The following is a 20,049-nucleotide window of genomic DNA, read 5'->3' as shown; positions in this document are numbered from 1 at the left end:
ATGTTCATAGAGGAGTAAAGAAATTCAGAAAATAATAAAAAGTTAAAAAATAAAGGTCATCCCACTATTGAGAAACAACTACTGATAACACTTAGATATTCTTCATCTTTTTTTTTTAATTTATTCACATATGAGATTATATAGTACATGCAATTTTGCTTTCGATTTTTTTTTACTTAGCACTATATAGCCATTTTCCCATGCTATTATAAACTTTTCATAAACGTAATTTTTAATGGGTGCATGAATCATCATTTACTTAATCATTCCTCTATTGTTGGATGCTTTGATTGTTGAATTTTTGTGTGCATTAAGTTTATTTTTCCTATTATTTTTAATTATTTCCTGTTGGTAATTATCTGGAAGTACAATTGCTGGGTCAAACAATAAGAAGTCTTTTAAAGCTTATTTTAAAATTTTTCAGGAAAGTGATATCAGTTTATACTCCCCATATATAAGAGTGCCTGTCTCACTGCATCTTCACCAGCATTGACAATTATCAGTTTTCAGCTTTGCTAATATAGTGGGAGGGGTGGTATTTTCATTCATTTGATTGCTACTGAGCTTTAATTAATTTGTTTTCATATATTTATCAGCAACTTATATTTTGACATATGTATTATCTTATAATGCCCTTTCTCCATTTGTGTATGTGGGATTTAGTACTATTATTACAAATTTGAACAAACTATTTCTGTATTAAGACCACTACCCTTTGTCACATTTATTGCAGATATTTTCCCTAGTATATCAATTGCCTTCTAAGAGTATTTATAATATTTCAATGCATTCCTCTGTTGTGTTGATATAGAAAGCCCTTCTACATCCAGAAATTTAATAAATGCTCAAGTTAATTTTCTTCAAATTCTTATGGTTTGTCTTTTTGTTTTTTAACATTTACCCTTTATTCCATCTAGAATTCATCTTAGGACTCAGTGTGAAGGGAGACTCTAAATTATCCTCCCCCTCCCCCTCATACTTAGACAGCTGTCCCTGTACCCCTGCTTCAGTGAATAATGCTTCCTTCCTTTGCCACTGATTTGTGGTTCTTCAGGGACCGTGTGATAAACCCTTATGGACGCCAAATTTGTTTCTAGGCTATCTGATCTAGCTGTCCATTTTTATGTTAGTTCCACACCCTTTTAATTATTAAAGCTTTCAGATAGGTGAAATGTTTTGTTTTGTTTTGTTTTGTTTTTAGCTATTTCCCCTGTTCTTTCGAATTACTTTTAGGATCATTTTTTTTCTAGTCTCCGTTCCCCTTTTCCCTCCAAAGTCCCCATTGGAATATGGAGTACAAATTGGTGTGGAACTCGTGAATCATTTCAAGGAGAATTACCATCTTTATAATGTTGTCTACCCATTAAGGAAGACTATGTATTTCTTGTTTAAGACCTTATCTTAAATCTTCCAGTTCAGTTTTGTAATTTTCTTCATAGAAATTTTGTGTATTTCTCAATGTCACTTAAAAATTTCTATTATTTTATTAAATGAGCTTTTAAGAATTAAAATACCTCACTAGTTAAGCCTATCATAGAAAAGCTGTTGATTTTTGTATTAATTTTGCATTTAAATACTATTATTAATTAGCTAGTTCCTAAACTCTCTTATTAATTCTAATCTTTATTAGAGAATTCTCTTGGCTTTTACATATATATAATCATGTTAAATCATTTTATCTCTTTCCTTCCAAGGGTCACAAATATTTCTGCTGTTTTTAAGTCAGGCCTATTGATATACTATATTATGTTTATAGATTTCCTGATACTAAATCATCTTTGCCTTTCTGGGATAAACTACTTGGTTACAAAGGATCTATTTGTTAGTATTTCATTTAGGACTTTCACATCTATTCACATTAGATAAATTAGCCATAGTCTTCCTTAATTGTAATTTACCATCATTATGAGATTTTGATAACAGGGAACTGAAAAAGCTTATCTTTTTCTATGTTCTGGATCATTTTATATAGCAGAGTAATTATCTAAGTTTTTAAAAGTTCAAATCAACTTACCTTAAAAAATCATAAGTTTAGAGACCTTACTTCTTTCAGAACTTTTCATTTTATGATTTTTAGTCTTTTTTTGCTTTTTAATTATTTTGGGGGTAAAGTTTGGTGATATTTATTTTCTAAAAAATCACTTATTTTATCATTTTTTTCAAAATCATCGGCATAGTTATAAATAGTTTTTATTAAGCTCTTTTATCTACTTCGTATCTGTTTCCATATTTTGTTCATGTTTCTAATTTTATCTCTATTCTTTCTTGATTTTATGTATAATTTTCTTCCTCTCTTTTGTAATTAATTTCTGGCTTTATCCATATTATGTTCTTTTATTTGTTTCCTTAGTTATTGGTGGTTTTCTAATTTTTTGAGTTGAATGTGTAGAGTAACACTATCCAATGGAAGTAAAATGTGATCCACATATGTAATTTTAAGTTCAATAATGTATTTCACTTTATCCAGTATATCCAAAATTTCAACATGTAATCAATATTTTTAAAATATGAAAAGTATAGCCATATTTCAAACACCAAATAGTCACATGTGGCCAGTGTCAACCGTATTGGACAGCATAGGTTTAGATGATATATTTGCTTCCTTTTTTCAATAGCTAAAATAGTTAAGACTGTAAATTTACCTTTTATTATAACTTTGACCACACCCCACAAGTTTTTATAGCTCTTTATTTTCTAAATAATCTATTATCACATATTTGATTACATCTTTATTCTATCTTTCTTTAGGAGAATATCTTTTAAACATCCAAGTAATTTGCTGTTTATTTTATTGTTCTTAATTCTTGGTCCAAGTATGTAACCTATAGAATTTCTGTGTTCTCAAATTTATAGTGGAATCACAGCTGACAATGAGCCTAGTTTCAATGTAGTCTTATTAACTACATTATTTAAATTATCTAACTAATTAATTTTTGTTAATCAGTCATAGAATGCTGATGGTTTTATTTCCTGATACTGTATTTTGAGTCTATGCTATACAGTATATGATGTTTTATGTTATCGATTATGGATTATATTTTTATCTATATAAATAACCTTTTTATTTTATTTAATGATTGCATCTTGAAAACTATTTTGGTTCTACTAGTGCTTTAATTTCATTTTCATTTGCCCACAATAATTTTTACACATCCATTTATTTTATCTATTCTGTTTTGAGTTCTGCTAATGGTTACTAGTGTTTAATATTTTTAAAAACATACTTTAACTTCTATTTCACTGATTATCTAACTTAAGAAGGAATGTCTTATGAGTCCCTATGGTCTAAATTATAAAATTTTGTGTGCTTTATATAATCTTCTGTCCCTCTCCTGCCAGTATTTATCAGTCTTTAGTAATTTAATATTGGATTATTAAGTCACTACTATTATGAAATTCTTGTTCAGATTACATTTAAAATTAAATATATTCTCTTTCAAGGATTATTTCTGGCTTTTGATTCAATTTTATAACCAAAATTCTAATTACTTATTTTGACTTAACTTCATAAGTCTACCTGCTTTCTGTTTTCATTTCTGGTTCTTCTATACAATAATTTCCTCAAAGTTGAGTTATAACTTATATTGGCTGGAGCATGCATTCAGAATGTTTTTAATTTTTTAAATTAGTTTTAATTGTGCTTAAAAAAACATAAAAGTTATAATCTCAACCATTTATAAGTGTACAGTATAGTCACATTGTTATGCAACCAATCTCCAAAAGTATTTCATGTTGCAAAATTGAAACTCTAACCCATTAAACAACTCCCCATTGCCCCCACTCCTGAGCCTCTGGCAACCACCATTCTAATTTCTGTTTCAATGACTTTGCCTACTCTGTGGAATATACAATATTTGTCTTTTTGTGATGGCTTATTCACTGAGCATAATGTCCTCAGGGTTCACCCATGTTGTAGCATGTGTCAGAATTTCCTTCCTCTTTAAGGCAGCATAATATACCATTTTATGTATAGAACACTTTGTTTATCATTCATCCATTGGCAGACACTTGGGTTGCTACTACCTCTTGGCTATTATGAATAATGCTGCTATGAACATGGACATGCAAATGTTCAAGACCCTACGTTCAGTTCTTTTGGATATATATCCAGAAGTGGAATTGTTGTATCACATAGTGATTATATTTTTTAATTTTTAAGGAATCACCATACTGTTTTACATGGCATCTGCGGCATTTAGTTTTTTTCAGAATAAGCATGTAGGTGGGATTTTAAAAAACATTTGCTTATGTAAGATGTCTTTCTCTTGCTTTCACTTACAGCTAAGTGTGTTCTTTTCCCCTCAAACATATGAAGGTATTGCCTTGATGACTCTGAATTTTAACATCAAATATAGAAGGATAAGGCCAACCATATGTTTATTCCTTTGTAAGAAATCTAGGATTTTTCTTTTCCTTCAAAGCTATTTGTAGAATTTTTTCTTCTTGAATTAGAAATGAAAATTCTTATGCCAAGTATAAATGAGCTCCCAAAGTCCCTCTACCTGGAATCCCCAGTGGCTTTTAATATCTTCCCTCTATGAGTGAACATGTCTTATCTTAGGCTAATGCAGAACGTGGCACACGGTGGGGCAATAATACTTTTAAGGAAGGTGAATGAAGGAATGAATGCTTCTAATTTTCCCACTATCCTCTAGGCCCCTTGCAGGCAGGGGCTGTAGCTGTGTCTCTGGCCCAGTATGGCGCCAAGATGGGCCTCAGTTGCCAACATGCACCTGGCAATGTTCCTGGTTTTCCCCTACCATGTGGAGGACATGATTTGAGGGTTAGCAAAGGGGGAGTTTAGGCACAGGGAGTTGAATGGAGGAGGTGATGACTCCAGTATTGGGATCAGTGCAGCAAAGCTGGCCCCCAGTCTGGGGACACTGAAGACCAGGTGCCATGACCAAAGGTCAGAGTGGTCCTGCTGCCCACAGTAAGTCCGGTCATTTGCTCCAGCCACAGGTCATTCATCCTCGTCCCCCTTGAAAACACGGGTTTACCAGTTGCCCCGGACCAGCCTTTAGACAGCTCACACCGCAGGAAAGTGGGTGGTGCCCATGCCCCTCCCCATGCCCTGCGAGGCTGACACGGTCTCTTGTGCCTCCGCAGAAGGACTTCACGGTGCGGGAGGAGCTGCAGCAGCAGGACGTGGAGCGCTGGCTGGGCTTCATCACCTTCCTGTGCGAGGTGTTCGGCACCATGCGCAGCAGCACGGGCGAGCCCTTCCGTGTGCTCGTCTGCCCCATCTACACCTGCCTCAGGGAGGTAAGACACCCGACGCCCGCCCGCCAGCCCGGCCTGAGAGCACCGGGGCTGCAATGTCTGTCATTGAAACTCATCCCAGATGCACCGGGAAAGCTGCAAGGGGTGTACCACTTACAGAGCCACCAACGCTTTGGTAAAGAAAAGCGTACCAGCCCCCCTTCTGTGCTTCTGTTTACTAAAGCCAGGTTCTCATTTATTGAGTTTACACAAAGGGAAATAGCACCCCCCCCAAAAGAAAGCATTATTAACTCAGACTGCAGGAATTCAATATCTAGAACACTGCCTGCAGTGAGTAGTATTTGAATGGATCTTTGGACTGGATTGCTTTACCACTGAATTATTTATTAAAACAAAAAGATTTGCTTCTAAATTTCATCTGAAAGAGAAATAAATAAGAGCAACCACAAAACTTTTGAGAAGCAATAAGTCAGTGGGGTACTTTCTGTACCAAGCGTTATAATTCACTTTAGAAGGTCACCCTGGCTGCTCTGTGGACAGAATTTGAAGGGGCAAATGGGGAAGCTGGCTGCTCATTAGGGGGCCGTTGGTGACCTCCAGTGAGAGGCTGTTGGCCTAGAACGCATTCCTGAAAGTGAGGAGGGGAGGGTTGTTTGCATTCCAGTTATATTTTTCAGTTGGAACCAACAGTACCTGCTGACAAGAGAAGGGAGAAAGTGACATGGGCTCCGTGTTTACTACCTGGGGCGCCATTGTCTGGGGTGGGGAAGGCTAGAAGAGAAACAGAGTGGAAGTGAAAACCTGGAGTTGTTTTTTTTATGTTTGGGTGACCTGTGTGGTCCGCCCTTGTCGGAAGCTCAGGAAGAGGTCAGCCTGGGGACATGAATCAAGTGTTGTGTGAAGTGTGGATGGGTGCGTGGTGCTCAAGGCTGGGGATGGCATGGGGTCACCCAGAAAGAGAGGGTAGATGGAAGGGAGGACAGGGGCCAGCTAGGAGGTGGCATGGGAGCGGCCTGGAGGTGAGAGACAAGCCAGGAGGAAGTGGGTCAGAGGAGGTCCCAGGAGAGCGGGAGAATCATGGCAGCGCTCCTTCAGCAAAGCGGAGGCCAGCCCACAGTTCACATGTGCTGTGCCTTCCCACCATAAGAGGAGCAGCCTCTGGGGAAGAAATTGGGCCAGGACAGAGGAATGGCCTGGGTTTGACAACGAGGAGGTCAGGGGGCCCATGGTGTCAGTGGAATGAGCAAAGGAGCCACACTGGGCCAAGCCTGGGCGTCGGTGGCTTTGGGAAATGTTTCTGTGAAAGGAAACTTGTCAGCTTAAGGGAGGTGTGGGCTTAAGAGATATTTTTGTGTTTTCGAAAGATAATAGAGCAATTTAAGAGGAGGTATTTATAAATGTTTCTGGATCATCCATTCATAGGAAACAGTATGCTCATTCCAGACTATGGATGCGCAGGAAAGCAGAGCACACAGCCTCTCCTGGGCGCTTTAGAAACCTGGGAGCCTCTGCCTCTCTCCACAGCCAAACAAGCAAGTGCACTTGAATTCAGACTTGTTTCTCAGATTCAGACAATGGTCTCCCCCAACTTTATTTCAATGTCAAAGTGTCTTAAGCTCAGAATGCAGCACCAAGAGAGGCCGTAGCTTTGCTTTTTGCATCCCTTTGGGGATGATTTGAAGGCAGCCCTCTCGGAGGCAGGAGGCTGGCCCAGATGGCTTCTCGGGATCCTCCCATCCCTGCCTGAGTTGCCCTGTGCCCCTCACAACCCACCTCAAGGCAGAGAGCAGCCCTGTTCCAGGGCAGTGACCTAGATTGTCCCAACACATTCCCTCTTTGTCGTCTGGGCATCACCTGGTGTCACCGTCACCTGCCCCTGAGCAGGAAGTGGGGCTGAGCACTGGCTCTGGCTGTTGAGACGCTTCTCATGCCACCTGAGGTAGCACAGACTTTCTGATGTGAGATCTGGAAGGAGGTCTGCCAGGAGGTCTGCACAGACAAGAAACAAGGGACATCCCCTAATAACCACTCGTTTGATGCATTAAATTATCTATGGCTTCCACCCTTTTGTAAAAGAGGAAACCAGAGTCCCATGTTCCAAGGCCCCATAGTGAGATGGTTCAAGAGCATCAGCCCTGGTTCAAATCCTGCCTCTGCCAATTTTTAGCTGTGCCATCTTGGGGGAGAGTTCACCTGTTCTGAGCCTCAGTTCCTAATTTGTACAGGGGGATCATGCTGCTTAATCTACACAGGTTTGGGGGCGGGGAAGATGTGGCATGGGGAGGGTGCTAAGTACACTAGGGCAACTACATCGGATTGTGAAAGAAAGTGCTCAGGGGACTTGTTCTAGGACAGGGTGGCTCTCAGAGAGCTGGGTGACCCCAGTCTGACTTATGGCCTGGGCACACACCCAATCTTAAAGGGGCACGGGGGCTGAATGCCCTGTCTGGGGACACACAGTTGGTCCATGCGGGAGCTGGCCCAGAGCTCCTGAACCCCTGATTCAGGGCTCTTTCCAATAGAGAACTCGACTTCCCTAAAACAAGACCTTAAGAAAACATCAGTACATAAAGGGCTGCCCTGGGATCTGACCAGTCCCTTCAGAGAGCCTGTGCCTTTTCCAGCTCCATGGAGACAGATGCCTGAATTCTTAGAGTCACTTTCTGCCTCCGTTGCCTATCACTCACGCACACTTATACCCAAGCCTGACCCAAAGCAGGTTGAGCCAGCTCTAAGAAGTTTCTAGAAGCCAAAGGCACTGCTGCTGCCTCCCTCCATGGCGGGAAAGTTTAGGCTTTTTCCCTGCGGCCATGCAGGTGGCTGGCCCCAAATCTACAGAGCCCACTGCCCTGGGGTCCTCCCAACTTAGAACCACCCCCAGGCTCACAGTCCCAGCTGCTTATTGGGTGCATCCACATCAGGCCCCACAGACACCCTGCTCAGTCCAGGTCCTCGAGTGGGCAGCAGCCCCGGAACATACCCGACGCCTTTTCTCAGTCACGAGCCGCCCACTTCATCCTCTCCTCCTGCACATCCCCACTGTGGCTGCCCCTGCTCCTCTTGCCTTGATGCCCCTGCATCAGACACAAGCCTACAGGCCATCTTGGTGTGAAGAGTCTCATTTAGAACAAACCTGAGGAAGATACAAAGTCCTCGCAGCCCGGCCTCAGGCTCAGGGCCCACGGGCCCACAGAGGCCACCTTCACTGGACCTGGGGCTCCCTCAGCCCCCAGGCTCCTTTCAGAATGAGCGTGTGCTTAGCCCCTAAGCCCCTTCAGACTGGAGGACACCCAGTGATCTGAGAGCCACCATAACCTAGAACAAGCCCCCTAGGCGTTTCCTTCTACACCTGACCTAGCTGAGTTCACCATTCTCTCGGTTATTCAAGCTTGAAACCTTAGACTCCATCCTTGGAGTCTCTCTCTTCCTGGCCCTAACACCACCTCCCAGGCTCAGCTCAAGTCATCTCTTCTGGGACACTCCTGTTCTCAGCCAAGCACTGGAGCAAGGCAGTGCATGTCATCCTTCAGCTCCATCCTTTTCCCATCACCTTATAAGTAGTATTTAGTGACGATAACAGTGCAGTGGACGGCATTGTCCAAAGCACTTTGTGCATTCCTTTGTCTTATAACTCCGACAACACCCTGAAGATTGTCCTCCTCATTTTTCAGAGAACAGAGAGGTCAGGTGGTTTACTTAGGGCCACACAGCTAGCAGGCGACAGAGGCGATGTTGGAATCCAGTTCTGAGCACCGGGGTCCCTGCTCCTAACTGCCCTGCTTCGCTGCCTTGCGAGCCGAGCAGCCCCTCCTCTCGTATTTATTCTCAGTCCAGAGCCCGGCACCTGCTATATGGCGGAAGCCAAATCAATCTTTGCGGAATTGATTCCGTCTTTGCTATAAATAACTTTTGCCAATCAGAGATCCTTCTTTGAGGGATGGAGAAGAGTAATTTTCAATGAGTCCTTCTATTGTTTGAGAGCTGATGGTTATAGCCAAGATGCTTTTCAAAGTGATGAAAGAATGTTATTGATAACACAAAGCCACCTGAGTCACCTTGCCCTCCCGTTTACACCTCGCATTTGTCTCATGAGCTCTTTTTAATTTTTTTTAATGTTTCTACATTTTCATTGTGGTAAGAACACTTAATATGAGCTCTACCCTCTTGATAGATTTTTAAGTGTACAAAACAATATTGTTCTCTTGGCACCCATTGTACAGATCTCTAGAACTTATAAATCTTGCATAATTGAAATTTTGTACCCACTTCCCCCTCTGCCCAAACCCCTGGCAACCACCATTCTGTTCTTTGCTTCTGTAAGTTTGGCTGTTGTAGGTACTCGTTGAAGTGGAAACATGCAGTATACGTCCTTCTGTGACTGGCTTATTTCACTTAGCCTAATGTGTTCTGAGTTCATCCATGTTGTCACAAGTTGCGTAATGGCCTTCTTTTGAAAAGTCGAATAGTATTCCATGTTATGTGTATATTGCATTTTTAATGCATTCATTTGTCAATGGACATTTAGGTTGTTTCCACATCTTGGCTCCTGTGAATAATACCACAATGAACATGGGAGTGCTAATACCTCTTCAAGATCTTGATTTCAATTCTTCTGGATAAATACACAGAAACGGGATTGCCGGATCATATGGTAGTTCTATTTTTAATTGTTTGAGGAACCTCTCTACTGTTTTTCAGAGCAGCTGTACCATTTTGCATTCCTACTAACAAAGCACAGGAGTTCTAATCACTCCACATACTTGCCAACGATTGTTGTCATAAATATATATGCTATTGTAACGAGTGTGAGGCGGTATCTCATGGCTTTGAGTTGCATTTCCCCAATGATTGGTGACATTGGGCATCTTTTCATATACCTATTGGCCATTTGTATGTCTTTGGAAAAATGCCGATTCTCAAGTCCTTAGCTCATTTTTTAAACCTGATTATTAATTAGGGTTTTTGCTTGGTCACTTTCTACTCTATTGATTGTTTCTTTGCTGGGAAGAAGCGTTTTAGTTCGATGTAGTCGCGATTCTCGAGTTTTCCTTTTGTGCTTTTGGTGTCATAGCCATAAAGTCACTGCAAAGACCAACGTCATAAAGCTCTTCCCCCCATGTTTTTTTCCTTCTATGTTTTCTTCGAGGAGTTACAGTTTCAGTTCTTATGTTTACGTTTTTAATCCATTTTGAGTTGATGTTTGTGTATGGTGTAAGATGAGTCCAATTTTATTCTTTTGTATGTGCATGTCCAATCTTCCCAACACCATTTGTTGAAGAAATTATCCTCTCCCCATTGCTTTCTTGGCACTTTTGTCAAAGATCAGTTGACATATATGCATGGATTTATTTGTGGGCTCTCGATTCTATCCCTTGGTCTATATATCTGTTTTAATTACTGTAGCTTTGTATTTTGAAATCGGGAAGTACGATGCCTTGTGATTTGTTCTTTTTAAATTGTTTCAAGGTCATTGTGGCTGTTTAGAGTCTTTCGTTGTTTCATATGAATTGTAGAATTGTTTTTTCTATTTCTGTAAAAAATGCCATTGGAATTTTGATAGGGGTCGCATTGGGTCTGTAAGTCACTTTGGCTAGTATGGACATTTTAACAATATTTAGTCTTTCAATGTGAGATCAAGAACAAGACAAGAGTACCCATTCTCACCACTCCTACTCAACATATTACTGGGAGTACTAGCCAGAGCAGTTAGGCAAGAAAAAATAAAATGCATTCAAATCGGAAAGGAAGAAGTAAAATTGTCTCTTTTTGCAGATGACATGATCATGTATATTAAAAACTATAAAGACTCCACCAAAAAACTATTAGAACTAATAAATGAATTCAGTAGTTTCAGGATACAGAATCAATTGCATTTCTATACACTAACAATAAACTATCTGAAAAAGAAATTAGGAAAATGATCCCATTTGCAATAGTATCAGAAAGAATAAAATACTTAGGAATAAACTTAACAAAGGAAGCGAAGGACTTGTACACTGAAAACTATAGACTATTGATGAAAGAAATCAAAGAAGACACAAACGAATGATTAGACATCCCTCAAGCAGTTTTTTAATAGACTTCTAAGGACCCCTTCATCTTGCCAAACTGACTTCAAGGACCCCACACACAGGAGGGGCATAATTAGTGTTTTGGGCCTTAGCTAAAGGTTTTGTCATCTCCAATCTTAGCTGGAGCCGACCTGCCAGGCTTTGGGTTTCGTTCACCCAGCACCATCCTCTACCCCAACCCTTTCCTGATCTTACAGTGACCTCAGCCCCCTCCACTCCTCTGTCTGTCACTTCTGTGACCTAGTGGTGATTTTGATTTTGCTAGACTCTGGGTTACCATTGACTGCTTCTCTCTAGGCTCCTTACTTTAAGAGCTTTGTTGAAAATTCCTTTGGTAGGGGATGCTGGAGTGCTTTTAACCCCTTCCACCTGTTTCCTTTGAGCAGACTTTGCCATGCACTGTGGACCTATTTCTTTCCACTTCCTCTTATCCTTTCTCTCTATATTCCAACCCCCAGTCCATCTCTACCCGCGATTCCCATCTTCCTGCCCTCCTCCAAGTCTGGTAGCCATTGCCAGAGGTCAGGAGTAGAGGAAAGGAGGAAGGGGGGCTGCCTCTGCCAGTAATCTCTCCCCCGTGTGCATCCCCTCCGGCCGCACCAACCTCTCCTTCTGGTCAGCTCCCTTACTCTCCTCCCCTCCAGGCCCAAGAAACGCCATTCACCCCTCCCTGCCCTTTCCAGAGGAAGCAGGGAGTGGGCAGGTACCTCTGAGGGGTGTCTCCAAGGGGCGCCCTCTCCTCCGCAGGGATGCGACTGGCTGGGCTTCTAGAGGAGGGCAGCAAGTCAGGCTTCTCAGGAAATGAAATCGCTCCGTGCAACAATGAAAGAGCCACTTTTCCAACTTTTTGCGTGAGCGTGCATTCAGCTGCTCACATTGTTTTGGCTCCAGGGGAAATCTGACCTCGGAAAAAGCTGAGATGAAGTGGGTGTGGGTAGAGATCCTCTGCTATTTCACAGGGCTCAGAGAGTTCTTCAGAAGTGCCTTTCCAGTGGGACCATTCCCCCTTCCCCAGAGCAGGAGATAGGGCTTCATTCAGTGGCCCAGCAGGGAGCAGGGTAGGCCCACTATGGCCAGAAGAGGCCAAGGTCACCTGGGGTAGCTGTGGACCCTCACGGAGAGGGGAGATTTGAAGTCATCCTCCATGCAGCCCAGACTCTCAACCCTGCACCTTGAGAAGCTTTTACAGAATTACAAAATCTCAGACCTCTCCTTCAATCAATTAAACTAAACTTTGTGGGGATGGGGTTTGGGCCGGGGTTGCAGGGTGGGGAATTAACCTCCCATGTGACTCCGGTGTGCAGCCAAGGTGGAGAGGCATGAGTAGCTGCATCTCAGGTGCATTTAGTGAGTGGCGGTTGGCAAGCAAAGAGCTGGGGAAGGGCACAGCTGGAAGGGTCGGAGAGACCTAAGTTTGAATCCCAGCTCTGCCACTTTCTAGCTGTGGGGCTTTAATCTAATTCTTTAATCTTTCCGAACCTCAGTTTTCTATCTGTAGCATGGAAATAGTGAAAATAATACTTACTCTGCAGGTTTGTTTCAAGGCTTAAAATAAATGAGATGGTCATGAAAAGGCAGTGGTACATGACAGCTCCTCCTTGAGCTGACCTGTTGCTGTTTAAAGCAAACCGTATTCCAGGCATTGCTCACAAGAAGTATTAAATCACAGGCCACTCCAGAAAGTCAGGTCTATTCTCCTAACTAGGCACCAAGGCCCTCCACAATCAAATACAACACCCCCCTTTCCTGGAGAACCTCTCATGAGTCCTGTACAGCTACAGCCACCCTGTTGTATTTCCACAGAAGGCCTCTTGCATTCCTTCTGCCTAGAGCGGGATCTTCCTCCTCATCTTGCCCGCCCTCCAGTCCAGGCTCACTCCCACTGCATCCCCACCCTGCTCAGATTCACTCCTCCCGTAACATCCTATAGAACTAGCACCCACACGGGGCTGCTAATGCCTGCTTTGGACATGCCCTTTGCCAGGCGGTTGTATTCATGTCTTGTGACCTCTTCTTCGTTGCTTTTAAATCATTTCAATCTTTCCTTGGTACCTAGGGTTAGGCTGGGTCTCATCTATCACATAACCCCAACAGCATTTTGCTCAGGACTCCGCATTCATTCAGTAAGCAGTTATTTGAGACAATGGTACTTTCTCATTGAATTGCAAAGTTCCCTAGCTATACTAGGAGGAGGCAGTATAAATGGTGATCCTCCCCTAAAGGCTTACAATCCGCTTGGCTACTGCATCCACAGGAATTAAGCAGCCGTGAACATTTGTGATGGATTGTACAAATACAATATAGAGGTAGGGGAAGTTTAGGGGTATGGGGAGCTTTGGGGGGACAAAGAGGAAGGGGAGCTCGAGCTTAAGGAGTAGCAGGTTTCGCACGGATATTGGCAGGGAGAAAGGCCAACTCTTCTCAAACAAGAAAAGTTTGAGAGGAGGCTTGGGGACCAAAATGAGCCTGAGGGCCCGTCCGCGTCTGTGTGATAAAGAGAGGGCCTAATGGGTGAGTTGTGGGCAAGGCTGACTCCTGACAGAGGCATTCTGGTAGACGCAAGATGATACTGAAAACCTCTGGAAATTTCTGAGCCAGAGAGCAACACCTGGAAAGCATAAAGGAGAGTTTGTTTATTCATTCAACAAACACTGAGAAAAATGCTGCTGCTTTATTGAACTGAAAAGTCTCCTAGACACCTTTCCTGTTAGGAATGTGCTAAGATTACAACGTCAAATAAATCCAGGGTTCTCTCTAGCCAGAGGGACCTCCCCGCCACCGCCCCAGGTAACTCAGGGCACGGTGGAAAGTGCAGTGCTCAAAACAGGGTGAGAATGGAAATCAGGAATGTGGGAGTCCAGATGGCAGATGAGACCAGATCTGCCTGGCAGAGGCATCTTAGCAGAGAACAACCCTTGATTCTTTGTCGTCTTTAAATTCATCGTCACTATAACAGTCAATCAAAAAGACTAAGTGGGAAGTGAAGGGCTGGGACAAAGCTTGAAGATTCAGGAGAGCCCTCTTCCATGGACAGTTTATTCCAAGCCCCAATCATGCGCAGACCGGGCCTGGAATGTTCCTCCGAGAATGCAGCCTTCGCAAGGCAGGTACACAGCCCCTGGGCACTGATTTAGCAGCAGAGTTCCTCCAGGTCCAGCAGCTGCTGCTATGAATACCCCAGCTTAGGCAACCATTCCTGTAACCTCCGCAGAAATAACTCCTCACAGTTTTGTCCCCTCTATAGAGTTGTCGCCCCCCTCCTCCACTTGGCAGCCAAGTCACTCTGTGGTGTAATGCCCTGCTCAGATACCCCCCAACACACACACACAGACACACACATGCACACACATGCACACACGCACACACACGCACACACAGACGCGGCCCCATCTGAGGCTGTGAGTTCTTGACTTCCTCAGATAAAACTTGGGTCTCCCCCAGCCCCCACCCTTTAACTGTTCCACTTCCTTAGCCAGACTGCAAACTGAAATGTGAAATTTGAAGCCAGTGTTCCCCTTAGCAACCGTGGTAACACAGGATCTGATAGAGAGCCTAGAGTTATAAAAATACCAGCTTCCACCAGACCCTGGCTTCCACAGGGAAACTAGACTCCGCGCCAGAACCGTTTCAGACAGTCTTAAAACTCAAGAGGTTTCCAAACCCATCTCAGCATGGCTTCAGGAGGAGGACGTCTTCAACTCCCTGTGGAAGGTGGTGGTGGTTGCAAGCTTTGGGTATTTTCTCTAAAATTTAGCGATTCAGAGAGGATGTGGTTCTCTGAGAACTAGGTCGCTGTATAAAGGATATATGGGTGGGAGCCGTTTTCCTTAAACATCAATGTTCAGCATTTTTTAAAAGTTAGGTTGGATTGCCACCAGCCCTTCCTGCTCCCTCCCTGGGAGTCCTCAGCGTCGTCAGTCCTCCTACTTACATAGAGGGGGAATGACTTGATCTCTCTCCCCTACGTTGAAAATAGTATTAATTAACATAACCATTAGCAGGAATATTCCCTTGAAGGCCTCAGGCGGGAAGGTAAGAGGTTGAGTCGTCTAAACTTTTTTGCTCAGGACTGAAAAGAAAAGTCCTGCATCCTTTCTCGCAGCCCTCCCTGCCCCCACGCCCTAGGCGGAGCTCGCACTCTCCCTTGATCTCAGCGCGGCCTGCAGGGGGCGCCTGGCCTTGCGGGGTGGAGGTGGGGGCTCTTCCCAGAGGCGGGGCAGGGCGGGGTGGGGGGCCTCCTCCGCGTCCTGGGCAGACTGGCTCTCCTCCCCTCCCCCGCCTGCTCTGTGCTCTCCTCCTTCGTCTTATCTCCTGGGGCTATGCCTTGTAATTTTGAAAAATATTCTAACTCAGTAATTAATGTCTGAACTTCAAGAGGCCCTGCTTTCTGCAGAGTCGCACTGAAGGCGAGCCGGGAGGGAGGAGCTGAAGGCCTTAGCACTGAGGGGCCGGGTGTGGATTTTTTCTAAGGTGGCTAAGGGACGCTGGAGGATAAACTGTTTCTTGTAAGATACACATGCGTATGCATTTACACATCTGCCTAGATTTTTAAATCCTTTGGGTTTAAAAAACTTAGAATGCCTGCACCCCATCCCACCCCCCAGTCGCAGGTTCCTAGTAGGGTGATATCACAGACTGCCCAGCCAGCATAGAAGCATGAGGGGAGACAGGCTGGCGTAGGTCCCCGTGGAGGGCTCGGCTGGAAGGGAGAGAGAATGACCTGTATATTTAGAAGATACAGGCACTGTGGGGGCGAAAGATGGCCATCAGGAACTTAAGATAACCCAGAAGTGCAAAAAAATGAAGTTTACCTGTTTCCCACCCACAGGGAGGATGTAAGAGGCCCCACTGAATCCTGGCATGGCCTGGCCTCCTCAGTGCCCCCCACCAGTTGCCTCTGCATGGTGTTTGCCCATCCACACCCCTGCCCAGCCTTCACGCCCCAGCTCAAGGTACCCTCCACCCAGCAACTCGGGTGCTAAGCAGGGGCTGGCTGCTGGGACCTACCCTCACCTGTCTACTAGGGCAGAGAAGGAAAAAAACGAAGCACCCTATGCTGGGAGCTGGTGCATAAATCAACACCACTCTCTTCAGGCCCCGCATGGATCTTGCTGTTTTAACCTGCTCGGGCTCTAAAGTCAGCAGATGATGATACCCTAACTCACTGTTGTGCCTCCCTTCAGATAGATGTAAATAGCATTTACGCAGCACTTATGGGTCTGGACCATACACAGTTAGAAGCCACCTTTTCTCTTCTTTTCTTTCCACCTCTACACCTAGCTAGAGCCCAGTTCCTTATTGATAGCTACTGTTATCACGGCCGCCAGCAGTGATTGATCAGGAAGTAACAAGTGAGCTGGACCAGGCCCCAATGGAAGAAACCACCCAGATCTGCCTTTCTTATATCCTGAATAGTAGTGGGGGATGGGGTGCAAGGAAGGAAGACAGACTTCAGAGCCAGACAAACTCAAGCAACTTACCCTCTCTGGCCCTCAGTTCCTTGCCGGGATGAGGATTAAATGTAATTTAGTAGATTTGCTAATTGCAAGTTGACTTCCTCCCTTCCCTGTAACAGGACACACAAAACAAAGACACGGAAAACAAAAGACATAGAATAAAGGGATCAGTCAGCAGCATTTTTTTTTTTTATCGTATAAAATGAAGTGCTTCTTAATGAGAAAAAAATGTGAAGGGACGCAGTGCAGTCAGTCTCTGGGTCTTTTGCCCTTGACATTCATTCCGGGAGAATGCCTTCTTCCAGAGTCCTTCATTTCCCCAGGGAGACCCTCTCTGACCATAACCCCACAGTATCTGGCTTTACCTTAGAGTTACCTTTGTTAACTTGCTTGTTTTCCATCTCCCCAAGTAAGGTGGAAACTCTAAAGGCAGGGAATGTGTCCATTCTGCTCATAGCTATATCCCCAGTGCCTAGAACAGTGCTTGACCTGTCGTAGGGCTCAGTAAACACTTGCTGACGAAATTAATGAAGTAGAATGTCTAGACTGAGTAGAGTAGGAGATAACAGTCACCCTTCTAGAGTTAATCAGAGAAGAGTTCTAGGAGATAAATTCAGAATCCTTAAAGAGGGGAGGTGAGCGAGCAGGACGGGGCTGGCTGGTAGTGGTCCCAGTTGCCTCTGCATGATGTTTGCCCATCATTCTGAGATGAGCTCAGAATGAAAGAAGGAAGAGAGACACTTCCCCCAAATCAAACTCAAAGGAAGCAATTTGTGCTCACAGTAAATGCGAACCAGTGTAAAACTGCTGTCAGCCAATGAAGCTGCCTGTGTTCTGTCCCCACGTTTCACTCTAGTTAAGTGATCTTTTCTCAACTTCAGTCTGCCAGACTTCTTATGAGATTTAATTAGTCTGTCTAAAGTCAGAATCCCATGAGCCACAGTCAGACTCAGGGTGGGCTTCTGGCACGGTTTCATGGTTAGAGAACTGTGGGGAAGTGGTTATTGAGGGGCCACTGAGTGAGCACCTGCTGTATATCACATCGGCCTTCAGCCTTTGGCTGGGCCTGGAGACGCAGGTGGAGCAGCAGGGTCTTCTCCTGCCTCTCCCATGATGGGGAGGGGGAAGGAAGATGCACGGGGTGCAAGAGGGTTGGGAAGAAGGTGAGCGCATGACACGGGAGGTGGGAGAACGGAGCAGGTGGGAGAAGACACCCACAGTCACCGACATTGAGGACAGTGGCAGCTTCTTAGCCCTTAACCATCTCAGCACAATCCCAGCTGTGGAGCCACATGTCCAGTACAATAAAATGCAAGCCACCATGTCATTGACATTCTCTAGTAGCTGCATTTTTAAAAAAGAACAGACGAAATTCATTTTAATAAATATCCAAAGAATTATTGTTTTAACGTAAGCAATATTAAAAAGATCCATGCGATACTTTTTTATATCCCTTTTTTTTTTATATTCTCAGTCTTTGAAACCCAGTATGTATTTGACACTTAAAGCTCCCCTCCGTTCGGACTAGGCACATTTCAAGGGCTCAAGACCACATATGGCTGGTGGCTACTATACCAGACAACATAGGTCTGGAGGCTAGCTTCTAGAATCCTCAGGCTTTTGGAACAGTTCTGGATCCCAAAAGTACCTAGATCCTCAAAGTCCTCAAAGGATTTTTTATAGCTTCTCTCCTTGAGCACCTAGAAGCGAAGGAGAGCACCAGGAGCTGAAACACTGACCATGACAGCCAATGTGCTGGTATTGGTCGGCTGGCTGCAGCTCCCTGGTAGGGTCTGTGAAAGGCTATCCTTTTGACCCCAGCATGGAGAAATGTGGGAAGAGCAAAGGAGGGGGCAGAGAAAGTAAGAGAAGAAAAATATAGAAAATGGGGGGAAAGGAAGTGGGTGGCAGGGATGGCAGACTGCATGACAGAGCTAAGAACAGAATCCACAGACTGAGGGAGGACGCACAGACAGCTGCCAGCTCCTCCTCGCTATGGCTGAACAGAAATGGTGCAGTACGTGGAAGGCACAATTAGCTCATTCTTTCATTGCCCTTTTGATTACACTGCTGTTGTCAGGACTGCCATTTTTGTAATTAAGACCTTGTCCCTTACTCAGAGGTATTGAAACATAGAAGTATTTGCTGAATCTGGTTTCCCAGGGTTAAAAGCCGGGCTTAGGAAACGCAAACACACTTGTGGAAATGCAAACACACATTCACTAACTAATTGTCCTTTAATTAAGGCCAAAGCCCTGCTTAAAACAATTAGCTCTGGGAATTGAACAGTAGGTACAACTCTACTTTTTTGCTAATCGTTCTTCCCCTGATAGCTGGGTTGTGGCCAGTCTGAGGGGAAGAGGGGACGGCAGGGAATGAATGAGTCTGTTGCTTTGGGTCTGGACTGGACTGAGCTTTGCTTGGTTTGGAAATGTTAGTCAGAGGAGAGTTTGAGGTATGGGGAAGAGCAAAGAGGATGTGGTTTGGGCAAGGGGAGTCAAGAGGCTGCTCCAGGCTTGGACCAGGGCCATGGGAAGTCTCCAAAGCTACTGCTGGCCACACTGAGGTGGCTTGCCTGGCTGGAGCTGAGGGCGTGGGCCAAGGATGAGCTGACTGGAAAGCAATTAGATGAGGTGGGGCTGGCTGGGAAAATACCTGGGATCCCAGGGCCAGAGTCGAGACTTGCTTGGATGATGCCACAGGCAGGAGGCCTCGTGGGCTCCGGGGAGTGGAGGCGCCCACTGGCGAGGGTGGCTGCCACTGGCCCACCGGGCTTCCTTTTTTGTCTCTCGATGATGAAGAGAAGTGGATTCTGGAGTGTGGGGAGTCAGGGGGCATGTGGCCCTCTGGGAAAGAGGCCATAATCTGCTTACCACTTCCTCTCTCCAGAAGTCTCCTTCACCTCAGTTCGCCTGTCCCCTCCCTTCAGCCCTCCTCAGACTCCCAAGACTTTCCTAAGACCTGCCTGTGCCACCAGATAACCTCCCCCTTTCCTGGGTAGGTGGCATGTGTACGTGGGGTGTTACCCTCCCAGAGACTTTCACATTCCGAAAGGAGAAGTTGGATGAGAAAAATGTGTTCCCCAAAAGAAAAGGGATGCTGGGGGAGGAGAGATGACTGACCCTTGCGATGGACCCTCTCCCCAGAAACTACCCACGTGCATTGAAACTTGCAGAGTCCCTGGAGACTGTGCTCTGGGGGAGTTTCCCGGTTAAGAACCACTACTCTAGAAGTAGAACTGGGGGCTTTCATCCAGGGAAATGGTCAGGGGGGGCCTTCCAGACTACCCTCAGAGAGAG

General features: G+C 44.6%; 1 protein-coding gene across 6 annotated transcripts in view; it reads left to right on the top strand.

Moving 5' to 3' along the window:
* CTIF (cap binding complex dependent translation initiation factor) overlaps window positions 1–20,049 on the top strand; it is a 260,002-nt gene that overhangs the window by 216,437 nt on the left and 23,516 nt on the right. For all 6 annotated transcript variants that reach the window (XM_011360859.2, XM_011360850.2, XM_011360883.2 and 3 more), the window contains one exon: window positions 5,110–5,265. In XM_011360859.2, coding sequence (XP_011359161.1) covers window positions 5,110–5,265 — 156 coding nt within the window. The remainder of the gene's footprint in view (window positions 1–5,109; window positions 5,266–20,049) is intronic.

The sequence above is a fragment of the Pteropus vampyrus genome, unplaced genomic scaffold (genome assembly GCF_000151845.1).
Source record: "Pteropus vampyrus isolate Shadow unplaced genomic scaffold, Pvam_2.0 Scaffold3, whole genome shotgun sequence".
NCBI lineage: Eukaryota > Metazoa > Chordata > Mammalia > Chiroptera > Pteropodidae > Pteropus > Pteropus vampyrus.
This window is presented reverse-complemented; position numbering and strand designations above follow the sequence as displayed.